Below are 17,663 nucleotides of genomic sequence, written 5' to 3' on the forward strand. Positions count from 1 at the left end.
TGGAGTTATTTCTCACTGAGGCCACAGTCACCTTTTAAAATCCAGATTTTCACTGTTCTGTGGTCACTTTATTACTATTAATAGTAACTTCCTAGACAATCGTTTGCATTTTCCTTTCTTGGATCGTTTTTATTGTAAAACTCCGTCGTTTGGATCCAAAAGTAGATGACGAATGGTTAGTATGAGCTCCACTGTGACAGGATTACAGCAGGAAAAACATTGTTTTATTCACTTCCTGTAAAACCCGTTTCTCAATAGCATGTCTAGCAGTCAGGGGATTCTCCCATCATCTCAGTTGTTTCTAAAACCAACAAAGTTATAGGTTTTTTTTGTTTTTTGTTTTAAAGACAAACAAGCTATTAGTCTAATTATAGCTGCTGGTGAGTTTTTCCACCTAGACTTTGAGATTGCTGTGCTGTTCCACAGTTCCCTGTTACAAAGTGAGAGGTAGTTAAGTGGTCTATTGTGATGCAAAGATCAATTTGCCACTTTGAACACGGGCCTGGAATGATTTGTACCTCCATTGGGTCACGTTGCTACAGCATCGGACAGGTTCTGTCGGAACGCCGAGTAACAGCAGTCAGCTCATTCTCAGTTTGGTGTGGCCCCTGTGGTCAGCACTGATCACAGCTTTAGTCCTTGTCTTTCAGGTCTTAATGAGAAACATGTGCCACTCCCATACACACCCTGCTGCAGTTTCACTTCCATGACTCTGACTTTGTGCTGATGCTTCTTTTATTATCTGCCGAGCAACATTAATTTCAGCTTAACTGATGCGTTTGTCAGCTATGTTTCGAGACGCTGCACAGTACTTTTTCTGCACTGCAAACAAATATGCCAAACGCAGCACAGCACTGTCAGATTTTATAAGATACAAACTTTTTAAAAGCACACTAAGTTCAACTTTGTATATGAGTTTTATGACATCAACTTCACAAAAGAATCAGACTGATTGGCTGATATAAAAAAAAAAGCCCACTTTGAATTGATTCGATTTTGACATTTCATTTAAATTTGTACTGATTCTCTTCATAAGCTGCTTAATTGTGACCATATTTTTCTTAAATCTGCACAGTTATTAAATAATGCTTAGAGGTTATTATGCAGTCATGCCAAAATCAAGTAAACACAGCTGAAGGAGGAATTTGGTAAAACGCAGGGAAATAAGGAGTGGAGAAACAAGAGTATAAATTAACTATTGAGATCTGATCAACTGATGTTGGTTGTGATGTCACCAGAAACATGTGCATTTGGAGGCTTGTTTTTTTTTTTTGTGGTGTAGATTTTTATCTTGACTAAATACCATCGTACAACGAAGTCACAAAACAAAAAAAGAAACTGTTCATAAGATGTTGTTTGATAGGTGACAAAGCAAAATTTATGTCAAGTTAAAAGTCTGCCTAGGAGCTTTAGAAGGTTCAAGTGATGAAACAAATCCAGTTTGGTTTAAAGGTGCTTCATGCAAAATACCAAACAAATTGAACTTGACACCCAACTGCTATGTCTGAGCTAACATTCAAAGTTTGCTACAAAGTTGTTCTAAATAAAGCAGGAAAAAGTGTGAATTGTAACAGCTGTCATTATATGTTCTTAAGTTTACTTATTATAGTGAAACTCATATTTTCACTATAATAAAAAGAGACTGTTCCTCACCTCAAAGAGCACTCTTTCATCTTTGTGCTTCATGTTGCTGTTGAACAGCCTGACTCTCTGTGAACTCCACCCTTCCCTTCAGTCGGTGGACTTTAGGTTATTCAGTTCAGAGGATGCAGAGTAATATTCCCTTATTTCACTGCTGGGTCTAAATCTCATAGCCAAGAAGAGTCGGACTCAGTCCTCATGTGATGGCTGGTAGATGAGTCTATATCCTTTTGCTATGCCAGCTTTCTGCTATTGTGGTGTGTCAACTTTCAGTCTTTTGCCTAAAATGAGTCTGAGGTATCTGGTGACTCAGAAGTTGAGTCCAACTGACTGAGTCCACTGACTGAGTCCCACTGACTGAGTCCCACTGACTGAGTCCCACTGACTGAGTCCCACTGACTGAGTCCCACTGACTGAGTCCCACTGACTGAGTCCCACTTCTTTAAACTGACCAACTGTTTAATTTTCATTGTATTTAATGTCATTCGTACTGACCAAATGATTGATCACAAAGAGATTCCTCATTCCTTAATCAGGATGAATTTATTTTTTCTCGTGCACATGTCAGCTAGCAGGAAGCTAGCACAAAGTGCTAGAAAGCAAGTTAAAAAGCTAGCATCTGGTGCTAGAATGCCAGCTAGCTAAGAAGAGCTTCTTAGCTAGTAGCTAAGAACAGTATTAGATCAAAATTCTTTTTAGCTTGGATGATGGTAATAATCTCTACATATAGTTTATTTTCATTAAATACCTGCTGGTGGAAAGATTTAGATTTTTTAAACTTACAAATCTGTTTACATTTTGTTATGTAAATATGTCTTGAACTAAGGCTCATATCTCCATTTATATATTAAACTTATCTATGTTTATTCTTCTAGTGCACTAATAGCGTCTTGCCTCACTGATGAAGATTTATATAAAATTCTGCAATCCCTGCTTATTTAACCAGGTTAAAGTTTCAAATCTGTCTAATTTAAGCCTTTACGCTTTTAAGTAGATTTCTTTCAGTAATGTCTCAGTAATTGCATAACTGGGCATCTGAACCCTCAAAAGTCATGAGAACTTGCTAGAACACCTTCCTCTTACAGAACAAATGCAATTTGGATTTAAAATGGATTTAGTTTTTTGTTAGGTGAAGCTTGTTTAAGCTGTAAGAGAGCTTAACAAATTATTGTAAATCAAAACCAGATTGTGTGCATCTGTGTGGGGGCAAACTGTATCTCCATCTCAGTCAGTCAGGCCTGAGGCAAAAACAACTATGAAAGGCCTGCTTGTTTTGGGATAATCTCATGTTTCATGTGTCTTCTTGATGTTGCATTAAGTAAAATCCATTAGGTGCTGCCTGAACTTGAGCCATTTGTCTATTTAGTCCCACATCCCAGTCTGATTCTGTATTTTGTGCAAACCACAAACTGTGTGGGAGTTTTTGAGTTTATTTTCATCGTTCTTGGAGCTTATTCTTGGCATATGCAGCCTTGCCAACATGTCTGGCTGAAGTTTAAGTGAATATCTTACCACCTCACCTGCTGACTGGGTGGAGAGTTTTGGAATAGATGTGTTCAGAAGGGAATGACAAAAGGCCGACTGACTTAACAAATGCATAGAAGCAAAAATGTAAAAAAAAAAAAGTCCCTCTCTGGTGTAGGAAAACTTCTGTGCAAGTCATAAAGACAGACTCTGGTTTCCCTCAGAAGCCAGTGGAAAATTGTAACTCCTCCCGTATAAGGAGTGATTATTCCAAACCTATAACTGTCTTTTCCCAGAATTAAAAAACTTATTGTAGGGGGGGAAAAAATCATTAAAACTGCCTATCTGTAAGTATTTCCAATGCGATTTGACTTAAGACTAACCTAATAATCTGCATGAATGGATACTAATAAAAAATGTTGTTGAGAAGTTTCCATCCCACATGCAGACCAGACCAGTTTGTGTTCTTGCCTATTGTCCCACTAGTAGGTGGTGAAGATTTGGGTATAAATAATTTTTCATAATTAATAAAACCAGTAATTTTTATCAAAATTACTCAATTGAGAAAATTGCCTAGTAGTGTAGTCTATTATTTATAAATACCTGCTTGATAAGACCTAGATTTTAAAACAGATGAAGGCACTAGTTTAGCACACATGTATGGAATGAAATACACATAACTTCTCTCAAATATACAAGGGTAGATTAACAATAAATTCATGTTTAAAAAAACAAAGGGTAAATGTGGATTCATTTTTCATTGTGCACAGTTAAATGCTTTATTCACAAAGTCTGAATTGGTAATCAGTTAGCTGCAGCATCTGCTCAGAACGTGGTCGACTCGGGTCCAGGAATGGACCGCCGCTTTTGTTCAGGGGTTTGTTTGGGGGCATTTTCCTACCTCTGGTTTGCGTAGGCAGCAACTTGGGCAGCAACCAGTAATCTCTGCGCTCGAATGAACATCAGCCGTTCTTCTCCTTCAGTGGGGTGGCAGTCAGCGTTGGTTTTTGACAGCAATCTTGGGAAACTTGTAGCTTCACTGTTCCTTCTGCAGAGTTCCAATCAAATCCAGTATCAAGGTTTATGCATTTTACTTATCAATGCAATAGAGTCTTCCGATTTGGATCCAAAGCTCCTGAATGAGGGGTAGCCTTCCTTCACCAGTGAAGAAAGGGGGTTTCGGGTTGTGCGCTGCCTCCCTGATTTTTTTTTTTTTTTTTCCTGCTGAGCAGGAGGTCAGAAGAGTAAAACTCCTCCTCTTCCTGCTCCTGGGTTTTGAGTTGTATTGTTAAATTGATAGTTATCATACCAGCCCTTCATGGTTGAATGTCTAACACTGTGTTCCTGAAGTTGGAGTACACAACACTAGTCATGCGACACATCCTGGTTTTACAGCATCACTCCCTCCCTTTGGTTGAACAATAAAACCGCTTTGTTGAGGCTTAATAACAGAAAAGCATGTCAACAGAAAACGCTTCATTGAGAGAGCTGCTGCTTTGCCAGTAATGCAATTTATAGATCACAAAACTTAAAATGTTTATCAAACATTGTATTGTCAAAAATAAGTACTTTTATGGTCTGTTTTTTTTTTTAAGTAATGGTTTACTTCTTTGCCCAGTTCTCGGTATTAAGGCCTTGTAATTTAATGAAACCAATAAATTAGCTTAGTGCCTTTGTAAATTTGAGTTGAATTGAGATGATATGCTGAAAATTTAAAGTGAGGTTTACTCACTTATTACTTTAGAGGAAGATATTTTGTGTGTTTTGTCGTGGAAAAAAAAACTATCTGTAGGTACAATCGCTTTCTGCTGTAAAAGTTATGTCACCACATATTGTTTTCCTAAAGTGTGGGTTGTGTGCTTTTAGTATTGAGTCCTGTCAACACTGCATGATAAAATACACTGATGTCCCTCTCAAATTTTCCCAAATTTAAAAGGAAATGTTTTTATTAAAAAAATAAGTAGTCTGCTTTGAGGAGTGTTTTCTTTGTTTTTAAATCTGCCTGATCAGTAATAACTTAACATTTCCTCTGATATTTAAATGACCATAGATCTTTTTTTTTTAAAGAACATTTTTCATTTATATTTGTGTATATCATTGTTTTGTCAAATAATCATTAATTTTTTATTTTAAAATATGAAGAGAAAAAAGTGCAATGAAAAGTAGTATTTTATATGGAAGCCACAACTTAGAAACATTTTGCTGTTTTATTTTTATTTAGGTGTTAAAAACCATCGGTGTACGTGAGGTGTGGTATTTCGGACTGCAGTATGTGGACACCAAAGGTTACCCCAACTGGCTAAAACTGGACAAAAAGGTAAGCACATACTTAACAAAAAGAAACAAAAAAATAGTATTTTTCATGATATTCAGATTTTAATGAATACTAGAATAGAAATGGAAGAATCTCAGCTATAAAGTGACATTTTTAGATAAATAGCTGCTTTAGTTTTTGCAGCCCTGTGAACTGAAAAGTGATTTCAGTGACCTGATGTCTGCGTTTTAGTAAATCAGTAGCTACCATGCTGCCATGTGTGCATTTTACATATGTAGTGCATGGTAGCCTATTTTCAGCGGCTTCCCGACTGCATGTTATCAGCTGGAGGTAAATTATTTGAACTTTATGTAAGCCACCATTTTCTTTGTCTTTCTCTTTTGTAAACATTTGTTACCTGGACTACACCAGCCATTTTTTTTTTTTTTTTTTTTTTCCTGAGATATGGATAATCTAACCTAACTAAAGTAAATTGGGCTGCAGATGAAGTAATGTCTGCAAAGAAGCAGGACTCCAGATGTTCTGGATATAATTTGTCTATTTTGAAGCTAAATAACTCAACTAATGGTTTACTTTACAAAAATCATGTAATGGGTAATTCCACTAATTTTTAGAAATAAGAACCCATTTTCAGATGGTTAATGTGTGCTTAAAAACTCCATTGTGACCCTGGTTGTTATGTAATTTAGTAATGTGCCACACAACTGCAAAGTGATGGTCAATAAATTTGCATTAGTCAGTTTGAGGTTAATGTTCTCTCTGCAGCACATGCTAACCTCAGTTTGCTAAGTTTAGAAGTCGCCTCTCAGCATTTTACTATCAAAAACAAGGGTCACAGAGAGACGCATAGAAAAGGAGAATGGGTTGTTTGCATCAGTCAGCAGCAGGAAGCTGTTCCCAGGGTGCTAACTGGGCGCTGCAGCTAATCGTCACAATAAAAAGTTCAAACTGGAACATTCCTCGTTTTAAGCCATCAATCAAGTGCTTGGTTCCTGTTTTGTATTTAGAGGAAGAAGGACATTGTGAAAATGTTCACTGTAGCTGGCAGTTAAGGTAGGCTTCCAATGAAAGGGAAGCTCGACTCCTTAATTGATTAGATGAATCAAATACACAATACTACAATGATTCAGTTGATTTCCAGCTTCTGCAGGTCATGAAATGTCTTGCATTGGAGCAACAGCTCTAGTTGATTTTAGGTTTCTGTACTGCAGACCATCAGGTATTCTTCTATGATTGTTAATTGAAATCATTCCCACCACTGTGTGTCATCATGATGTGTTTATGTACATAAAGGTTTACAACAGGGTCAGAAAGTTAGAATTTGGTCACTGTCTTTCCACAGATTGCAAGCAGGCTCACTTCTAGTTTATTACAGCTAACTGAGCTTTTCAATCCCCTCCAGGTGTCATCTCAAGATGTGAAGAAGGACAACCCACTACAATTCAAATTTCGGGCCAAGTTCTTCCCTGAGGACGTTTCTGAGGAGCTGATTCAGGAAATCACCCAGAAGCTCTTCTTCCTGCAAGTAAAAGAGGGCATCCTTGGCGACGAGATCTACTGTCCTCCAGAGACGGCAGTCCTGCTGGCCTCCTATGCAGTCCAGGCCAGGTTCGGTGACTACAACAAAGAAGTCCACCGGCCTGGATATCTGGTCAATGAACGCATGCTGCCTCAGAGGTGAGATATGCGACGCTATGGTGCGTTTGTGTTGGCCAACTCTGGGTATGTGAGCATAAGCTTTGAAAACTTGAAAGCAGAAAGACTTTTTATGAGTGACATTTTTTTTCTTCTAGATTTGAGTATTTGGCATTTTCTTCTCATTATTTTTGCCCTCCACTTTAACTGGTAATTTTACAAAGAAGAAAAAAAAATACAATTAACGGGGTAACTACCAAAAAATGTTTTTTTACAATCCAGTTGTGTAACAGTAGCTCTGGTTATGCAGCACAGCAACTCATTGGATTTTCTTAGTGATTGCTGTTGAGAGATGTAAATAAGTGTTTTAATTATGTGTGTTTAGAGTCATGGAGCAGCACAATTTATCCAAAGAGCAGTGGGAGGAACGAATCCAGGTGTGGCACGAGGAGCACTCCGGGGTATTGAGGTGAGTTATTAAACTTGGTTTGTGTTGATAATTTTAAACCCTGCTGTGAGAAATGCAGTGGCTGATTGGGCCGATCGTTTCTCTTGCAGGGAGGACGCCATGATGGAGTACCTAAAGATTTCTCAGGACCTGGAAATGTACGGAGTGAACTACTTTGACATTAAGAATAAGAAGGGAACAGAGCTGAGGCTGGGAGTGGACGCACTGGGTCTCAACATTTATGAGAAGGATGACAAGTAAGCATTTAGTTATTTATAAGATCACTTATTCCAAAAGTAAAAATACTTTGGGATTTCTTTATATTCTGACCTGCAGTTTTTTTGTACAAAGCTAAACTTATTGGCCAGATGCATGTCGACTGGAATCTCATTTATTCATGTTGAATTAGGACTGTATTGTCAACTGGTTGTTTGTCTGTTATTCTTCAAATTCTTAATAGAGTTTTGATATAGTTCTGGTTTTAATTAATTAATTTTAATTGTTGTTTTCTGGTCAACAATTCTTATTAGCAGGTCAAAACTTTACAAAATATTTTTTGCCAATTCAAAAAATATAACACACAAATTACCATTTATCATACTGCTGTGAGCGAGGAGCAGATTTAATGTCATACAAAACTGTCTTTAGCTCATATTACCATTTGGCACACTAATAATTTTCTTTTAAGCAATCTTTTATATCTGTTCTTGCTTTGAACAACTGTAAAACCTTTTGTGCTTTTGTATTAGGATTTTGTATTTGGTGAATAAAATTTTTCTGAGGAGGAGTTAATTGCTTAAACACACATGTACTGAATTAAAAAAACAGGTAAACATAAATGGTAAAGTCTCCTTAATACAAAAATAAATCAGAAACACTAAAAATGTTGAGTGTGAAGCGATCGCTGCATTTTTGGGCCTTTTCTGGCTGCTTTGCACAGACATTTTACTTGTGGTGATAATCAGCCTCGAAGACTTTCAGTTTCAGGTTGAATTGTCTTACTTTATCTTAAATTTTCAGAGGAATAAACATGTTTCCTGTCTAAGGTCTTTTCTAAATTAGATTTTATTAGGTGTGTTCACATTTATTATTTTAATTCTGTATGGAAGAATGTGTTAATCCATAAGCACAGCTATCATTAGTGCAATTATTTAATTGTCGTGGACGACTAGAGCCTTTATTAGTCACACAGTCATAGTTTCAATCAGATTTAAGCTGCAGATGTTTCAGACAAAGGCGTTTGTCATGATTTTCGCCTGACTCAGGCCAAGCTCTTCCCACTTAACACTAAGATAAACTTGCTGAACCAGGTTCACACCAGTCAACACTTACTTTTCTTGTTCGAGAGCAAGAAATGAAAATATTCCTCTTTCATCTTTGAAGGGTTTCTGGGGCCTGCATGTGTCGGTTGCTGCTCACATCCCACATTGCTGCTTTTTATGTGCACCTTATTTACAGAGCAGTGCAGAGTGTGGGATTATCACCCTGTGTATTTGGTGAATTAAATTCAGACAGATCCTGACCTCTATTGGATTAGTGGAGTGAAGCGCACTGTGTTAAAGTAGCTCTTTGTCCCGGGTGACTTGCCTTTCAGTCACTGACCTTATGCTGGAAATGCTGGCAGCTCTGCTCTAGATTAGAGTCCATCTTGTATTAAAGTGGCTCCTCTGGTGGCTTTCAGGCCAGCCTGCTGCTGGTGGAAGAAACAAGCACAGCACATTTTGGTAATGTTAAGGGTAAGCCACCTAACTAAAAACTTTAATTGAGGCTTTGTTGCTTAATTGTTTGTCTTTTTAAATTACTAAGTATTTAGGCAGATCCAGTTTGTAACATAGTGTGACTGTGACCGTAAAGCATTCAGGAACAGGACCGTGTGTGTGTGTGTGTGTGTGTGTGTGTGTGTGTGTGTGTGTGTGTGTGCGCCTGCGTGTGTGTGTTTCTGAACGTCTCGTCCTGATCAGCAAAGAAAGGCCTCTCCTCTGCGCTGCCCTCTGCTAAACTATGCCGACGCTGACTGGTTTTTCAAGCTTTGTGGCACTTAAGAATGTGAGGCTGAACTCTAGCACAGTCTCTCCCAATGAGGGCAACAGACCCACAATGCAACAGTGCAGCCAAGGCTTCACTGAGATACCGCCTGGAGCAAAAGGTTTAACTCCTTATGTTCCTGAAGTAAATAAAAAAAAATTCACTGCTTTATAAATCAAAACTTGCAGAGATTAATATCATATTTCTTGTGGTTCTTTTGAATGCGTCTGAAACATTTCTCATGATTTGTAAATCTTAGCATCTTTAAGGATGGGAAAGTTAGTGGAATCCCAAGATAAGATCTTAAACATTCTTTGAAGATATTTTTGTTTAAAAAAATATACAGAATAAAACAAACGGCTTTAAGGAACAAACTTTAATTATTTTTTTTTATTTTATTTGGAAGGCGGCATTATCAGCAACAAGTGGAGGAGGGGCACAACTGTGTCATTCTATAGGCAGTTTTTTTCCCCTGTACTTGGTCCCTTTTCATTACTACTTTTTCTCATCTTGCCTAAAGCCTGACTGTTTAGCTGAGATAAAGCTGTTCCTGACTAAAAGCAGCAGGAGTGAAAAACATTAATCAATCAAGTTTATTTGTTCACCACATTTCAGCAACCAGGCAGTTCAAAGTGCTTTAAATCATAAAAAACATCATAAACGCATAATTTTGTCAATAATTCTGAAAACCAGTAACAGAAATTGCATTTTGTCAAGTGGCATTAAGTAACATTAATCAATATTTTAATAACAGCTGAATAATTGTTTACTTTCATTTTGGAACAAAGTCTGTAAATCTTCCAACTGTACAAAGAGTCTGCAATTTAAAGATTGTGTTTTAAATAAAATCTGTAACACAGTGGTACTCAGCTTGGCTTGCTGGCAACGCATGGAAACTCATCCATGCATTTATCTTTAGTCGCATTGATTATTGTAACAGCGTCTTCACAGGTCTGTCCAATAAATCAATCAAATAGCTGCAGCTGATCCAGAATGCTGCTGCTCGCGTTCTCACTAAAACCAGGAAGATAGAGACATAACACCAGTTTTAAAGTCCCTCCACTGGCTCCCTGTAGCTCAAAGAATAGACTTTAAAATACAGTTGTTAGTTTACAAATCACTGAACGGTTTAGCACCACAATACATCAATGATCTGCTGTTGTTGTATCAACCTTCCAGACCTCTCAGGTCTTCTGGTTCTGGTCTGCTCTGCATCCCCAGAACCAGAACCAAGAGAGGAAATGCAGCTTTCAGCATCTATGCACCAAAAATTTGGAACAAACTTTCAGAAAACTGTAAAACAGCAGAAACCCTGACTTCCTTCAAATCTCAACTAAAAACACACCTGTTTAGAATTGTATTTGAAATGTAATATGTAACAATGTATTGTTTATTACATGTTGCATGACTTTGTGTTTTTGTGTTTATGATGTAAAGCACTTTGAAATGCCTTCCTGCTGAAATGTGCTATACAAATAAAATGTGATTGATTCAAATGTTTGCAAACAAAAATACTGAAATTGATTAAATGCAACAGAAACTTTGATCTGTAAAGAAGAACAAACTGGAGATGACGGAAACAAAACTTCAAGTAAAAAAAGCTTACTGGTTGTTTTGTTAAAAGTCCTGCCTTTAAGTTCAGGATACATCCAGAGATGTGTGCTCAGGTAGATTTTTACCATTTTAATCTGATTTTGTCCTTGTTTTTGCACTTAAAGTGACAGAAGGCATCCTGCTCCTGTAAAAGGTTCACTCTACATTTATTTCCACAGTGTGAAATTATATTCCGTCAATAAATACTGAAGTTTGCCATGTTTATTTTAACCGAGCACCTCTGCTTGAACTGCATTTTATTATTCTTAAAATTAGTCATATTTGCATTCAAACACTCGTATATCTAAAGAATGTTACTGTTTGGTACAGAAGAACAGATTAATGAAATCTTTTTTTTCTCTATAACACCGATTGATAGAGCACATCTAATAAACCACACGGCTCCGATGGGAAATATGCAGCAGATAACAGCACATTGTTTTCTCAATTCCACAAGCATGAGTCAGGGTCTGCAATAGAGTGAAATTCCAGTTCAGGGAGTTTCATGGCAGCAGGTTTGGCTGCATGCGCAGCTGCTGCTTTAACAGATCACTGCGCTATCGCCTCGACCCTGTCGACAGCGCCGCTCTGCATTGTGTGGCGCGAGACGGGCAGCGGCTCAGTTTGTCTGGGACAACAGAACAGTGAGCCACCACACCCCAGATTTATCCCCTGATCCGGGAGATTAGACTGACAAAGCGGTTTGTAGCTGTGGACTGATTTGATTTTCAGGAAGTAACTAAAAGAATTGTTAGTTTTATCTCTGCATATGGATGACCTGATGGTTCCTTCTGATAGCAGTGTGTCCCATTTATTGTTCTTGAGGTACAACAACTTAACATGGCCATGTTCAACAACTGGATTCATCTAGACTGTGAGTTTTTAAATCATGGTCAATTTATACCAAGAGGCCCAGAGGTGAATCATGGTTTAGCAGAAATATTTTTCTGCTTAAGCTGTCAAAAGATAAGTCATCTGAAGTTTTAATAATCAAGACAGAAACATTTAATTTCCGGTTCATGGGAATTTGGTGATATAAACTTAAAAATAAATTGCTATTTATTGTGATAGTTACAAAAGTAGCAATAAAGTACTTTCTACTTCTTTCCAGTCTTTCTTTCTAAGCCACTAAGCTGCATGCATTAACAAACACAACTGTGAAATATTCTTCTATAGGACACGGTTACACAAAGAAATTTCATCTGTTAAGGCACATCATCAATTTATTGATGCTCTTATGAAAAATTCCAACAATTCTGGTTATTTAATTTCATTTTATTTTTTCTAAAGTGATAAATGAGACAATAAACGCCCATTCCAGCTTGACTGACTGTACACACCTTCCTAGTCTATTTCCTCATCTCAAATCTTGTACAGAACGTAAACGGATACCATCAGAAATTTTACCATATTATTTTTCACCGACTTCTCTGTAATGGTGAGATGCCAAAATAACTACTTAAACTTCAAGAAGGTGGACACTGTTATAAATGGGACAATAGTATCGTCTGACTTTTCTGACATGTTAACAAATAAAATAAAATAATTTTTGAAAGCATCCAGAAGGTTCTTGTTTTGTTTATTTATTCATTTGCAATAATTTTATTTGATTTCTTCTTCAGGTTGACGCCAAAGATTGGCTTTCCCTGGAGTGAGATCAGAAACATTTCCTTCAATGACAAGAAGTTCGTCATCAAGCCTATAGACAAAAAATCTCCAGTGAGTAAAATGTTATGGGCATCATTTTACTTCAATTTTTCAACATTAGAATCTATTTTTTACACCACTTTTTACTATTCCCTCATCTAAAGAACTTTTGTTATAATCTAAGTAGCGACATATGATTGATTACATTTTTCTCAATTTCTTTCCTCCCCAAACCTTCAGGACTTTGTGTTTTATGCCCCGAGACTGAGGATCAACAAAAGCATCCTGCACCTGTGCATGGGCAACCATGACCTCTACATGCGTCGTCGTAAGCCCGACACAATCGAGGTGCAGCAGATGAAGGCTCAGGCCATGGAGGAGAAGCAGATGAAACAGAAGGAGAGGTACAGATGAGCTTGAATGAATGAATGAAGGAATATACTTTATTAATACTTTATTCAATCCTGAAAACAATCTGACTTCAGGATTGTTTAAAAACTGAATCATTTCTGGTTGAATTAAAGTTTTTAATATTAGCTTTGTATTTAAGTAAATTAAGGTTCATTAGTAGGATGGAATTGGATTATCTTCACTGATTCTTGTATTAATTTTAAGTTGAACAGTTTGGAATCTACTTTCTGACTGAATCCATTCTGCGGCTAAACTTGGCAAAATCAGAGGCAGAGTTGGTAGCATTAGCATTAGCTTCTGTCAAATGCTTTAACACAACAAAACTCTTGACACCATTTTGACCTCTAAATTGGAAACTAAATTCCTCTCCAAATGTAGGATTTCTGAACTGAGGACATATGACCTTGGTCTCAGTCACAGCTGTCAGCTTGACCGAGACTGTGTCTGTCCACACAGCTGTTTAAACATCATGATGTAACACAACACAGATGAGACAATAATATTCAATAATATTCTAGGAAATGTTGGAAGAAAGTTCAGGAAGAGTTGCTTTAAAATATACAAGGAGATAATCAGCTGTTGCTGAAGAAATGGAGAGCTGAAATAATTCAGACATGAAAAGCAGAAGTATTAAGTTTTGTGTTGATATCAAATATTTATGGTGTGTATAAATTGTGACATAATGGGCATTGTAAAGATCTTTTTCGGGCATTGCTGCTTTAAGCTTTTTAAGGTGGTTTTTCTTGATGTTGCTCCAAAAATTATTTTTCTTTCTTAAAAAAAATGACACCGAACATATTTTCACAAAGTGGAACCGAAACATTGAATATTTGTCAAAATTATTTGACTGTGAAGCTAATAATTTCTACTAATCATGTAGGATGTTCATGAAGCAGATCAACATTTTTTGTGCTCAAAACATTTAAAAGTTTGCATATAAACCTGTTTTTCTAGAACCATCCATTGACAGATGGCACAGCCTTTTGAGCCAAAGCAATTTTCAAAATAATATAATTATAATTTATGCCTCATTCCAAAAGTGAATATTAAACAGATGGAACATTAGCTAAATAAACCTGCTGTTCATAGTCCTGATTAGAGTACATCATGCTGCTTTTTAGGAGCAGTTTCTCTGCATACTTTGGCATGTTGTCATAAACAGTACTGTAATTTATGGGAACTGTGTTTGACTGTAAACTAACATCAACCTTTGTGCAAAGCAAATATTATTTGCACGAGGATTTCTTTAGACTTTGTAGCCACAAAATATGCAGGCATGGTTGCCTATTTTTAGCTCATGTATTTTGTCACCATCACAAAGCTTATTTAAAGACAAACAGTGTAGCTTACTTTTTGATGGACCAGAAAAGAACAGTTTATAGCTGTGAAGTGGAATGAAAAATATATTTTTCACATTATTTTACAAAATATGTTTGGAAAAGTGCATTTATAATCGGCTCATGTCACTCTGATATCCTTTAGTAAATAAAAGTTGTAATTTATTAGCATTCACATCATCCACCAGGTTGGCTTTATGACTTCTCTGTTCTATCTCTAGGGCTCATTTGGAGAATGAGAAGAAGAAAAGGGAAGCCATCGAGAGGGAGAAGGAGCAGATGGAGCGGGAGAAGCAGGAACTCATGATGAGGCTCTACCAGTTTGAGGAGAAGACTAAAAAGGCAGAGAAAGGTGAGTTGTAGGGGTTTGTGGCTCATCAACCCTCTCATAGAAGAGGGTTGATGGGATCTATGACGGGATATAAAGAGTCTGTCTGCTGCAAATAGTTGAAATGACGGTACACTTGTAGTTATGCATGTGTGTACTGTAAACACCAGGCCAACAGGTTCTTCTGTTTGTGTCGGTAACTTCTTGTAAAATGACAGCATGAAGAAAGTGCTGTCAGATTTACCCGTTGTTCCTATTGATTTTGTTTAACTCATAAAATGTAATCATTTTAGATTTAACTGTTTATTTTGTCACAAATCAATGAAGAACAAGATATTCGTTGGTTTTTATCTCAGTTTGACGAGAGGGAGAAGATGTCCCACTTCTCTTGCTGTTGGCACAGACTCATCAAAAACTCCCTGTTTTTGTTTCCTGCTCATAAAGCAGCTCATAAAAACTAATGGCATTTACTTTCAACTTTTGCCTAGACCAGGGAATAATTTGACTTCCTACTGTGGGAAATCCACTGGTTGTAACGAGTGTTTATCTAGAGCAGGGTCCAATCCTGACGGGTCAGTGTCTTGCAGGTTTTAGATTTTTCCCTGGTCTGACAGACCTGAATCAAAGCACTTTTTATTTATTTATTTTGTAAATCCATAACTATCAGGAGATACGGAGCCATGTGCAATATTTCTGTATGTGAGTATGAAATGGTTTGTTTATGCAAACAAACTGCAATTAGCCTGGGATTAAACTGGTGAACGTGCATATTGAGCCAGAGCCTCAGATGAAATTACTTTAATTCAACTAAGACTGCGATGTATGCAGACTATTTTAAGATGTATTTCTTTTTCCATATTTACAATAATCACAAAACTTAACAAACATAAGATGAAGCCATGCTGATGAAATGGAAATAGTGTTGTTAAACATGACGTGATTAAATGTTTACTATTCTGTAATGAAGGTACGGATATACCTGTATTGATATGAGAGGAAATTAAACGTCCCAGTAGGAGCTAAGACATGTTCTGATAAACTTTTATCTTCCACTGTTGAGGAAAACAAAGACACAGTTTAATATTTTACTGATGTTCAAAAAAGAAAGGAAAACTATGTAACTATGCAAAACTTGTAAGCTGCCTATTTTCAAGTGTATTGATCCGCACCTGAAAATAGTTTCCAACAAATGTTGACGTTGCCATATTTAAGGTTTCCAGCTTGTAAAGATTAGTGTCTGGAAATAAGTAAAATGGAAAACTTTTAAATTAAGTGTTACAGTATGTTTTCAAATGACATGTTGTCACCTAAATTTACATCTTTAGTTCATATTTATTTTTCTGACACTTATCCAATTTCTGTTGATGCAATTTTAATATTTTTTTTTTTTACTTTGTCAAGTATCTGTCACATTTATTGTAAGAAAAATCAACAAAATGCAGATTTCATAAGAAGTGGCTTAAAACCAGGGATCTCAATAGTATACAAAGACTATGGTTAAGCTTACAATGTTACATGAGAATTTGTAGTGGTCACTGGCCAAAGTTGAAATATACCAACTTAAGTTGAGAAATTCTACTTATTTATTTAATAAGGAAGCCAAATACAACTTATGTTAATGTAGTTTTCCATAATTGTGAAAAAAAACTTTTAAATGGTTTTAAAAATGTAACTTATTAAAACTTGAAGAAAGTAAGCCTTTGCTTTGAAATCTCCAGTTACTCCAAAATCTTCCTGCATGTGAGATCAAGTGCATAAAGCTGTCCCTCCTCTGCCTGTTAGATTTGCAGGACCAGCTTCAGAGAGCCATGATGCTGGAGCAGGAGCGGAGGAGAGCGGAGGAGGAGGCTGCGCGTCTGGAGGCAGAACGTCAGGCTGCCCTGCTGGCTAAAGAAGAGCTGGCCCGCCAGGCTGAGAGTCAGCTGAAGACGCAGGAGCAGCTGGTTAGTGCTTCAATGACGCCACGTTATGATTTAAAGGGGATAAAATCAATATTTTAGCACCTTCTTTGTACATCAGTTTGCAGTCTTTACTGCTTCTAAAGAAAACCACAGAGGTGTTTTTTTGTCAACAAATTAATGCTTTTTAATGCGTTGGAAAATGAGCCATTTCGAAAACCTTCCAAATGTAACATCACAAATCAGCAGGTACTGTCCCTCGCCTGGCAACCCAAGCTGAGCTCCAGCACTTTTAGCCATCTGGCTTTACGCGGTATTCACTGTACAATGGCTGCTGGAAGAGATAAACGTTTTATTATTAACTTACCATTTAGAAACCACTTGCTGCATTCTTGCTGCTTGTGCAGGAGGAAACACTTCTACTTTTTAGAGATGTGTGACTATCTAATCGCGCATCTGTAAATGTAAATGTTGAGTTGGGGTCAAGCCCAGTAGCAACTCATTTGGATTTAAAGTGACTAGATGTCCTAAAACAACTCGATATAGACAAAATAAAATCTCATTTTACAGGAATGATTTTGTGGCCCGTAAAGCGAGCATCCGCTATTGACCGACCAGTGAACTTTTCCCAGTTGCTTGTGAACATTTTACCTGCTACATTGCTTCTTTGTAGCTAAAGTGAATAAAGAAGCTTGTACAGTGTATTAAAATCAGTTTTATAAATCTTTAATGGAGAATTTTGCTTTGCCTTCCAAGCTCCAACAAAGTCTAGTTCCCAATGCAACACTAGGCTTTGGGGCATTTTCCTAACATTTCCCAGAATGCAACCCTTGAAACATGACCGAGTTTAATGGTGCACCTGTGATAGTGTTCAAGTAAACCATTCTCTAAAGAAATACTTGCGAAGCTGGAGCAAACTTTGAACAGCTGTAAATTGTTGACAACCTCTTGAACAAGACTG

The 17,663-nt window shown here is 37.0% G+C and overlaps 1 protein-coding gene across 1 annotated transcript in view; it reads left to right on the forward strand.

Annotated features, from left to right (window-relative positions):
* ezrb (ezrin b) overlaps positions 1-17,663 on the forward strand; it is a 32,337-nt gene that overhangs the window by 11,727 nt on the left and 2,947 nt on the right. The window contains exons 4-11 of the mRNA XM_055054295.1: positions 5,327-5,422; positions 6,783-7,057; positions 7,401-7,484; positions 7,574-7,720; positions 12,704-12,800; positions 12,969-13,132; positions 14,698-14,828; positions 16,587-16,747. Of these exons, the coding sequence (XP_054910270.1) occupies positions 5,327-5,422; positions 6,783-7,057; positions 7,401-7,484; positions 7,574-7,720; positions 12,704-12,800; positions 12,969-13,132; positions 14,698-14,828; positions 16,587-16,747 (1,155 nt within the window). The remainder of the gene's footprint in view (positions 1-5,326; positions 5,423-6,782; positions 7,058-7,400; positions 7,485-7,573; positions 7,721-12,703; positions 12,801-12,968; positions 13,133-14,697; positions 14,829-16,586; positions 16,748-17,663) is intronic.

Source organism: Poeciliopsis prolifica, unplaced genomic scaffold (genome assembly GCF_027474105.1).
Source record: "Poeciliopsis prolifica strain line A6 unplaced genomic scaffold, Auburn_PproV2 SCAFFOLD039, whole genome shotgun sequence".
NCBI classification, from domain to species: Eukaryota; Metazoa; Chordata; class Actinopteri; order Cyprinodontiformes; family Poeciliidae; genus Poeciliopsis; species Poeciliopsis prolifica.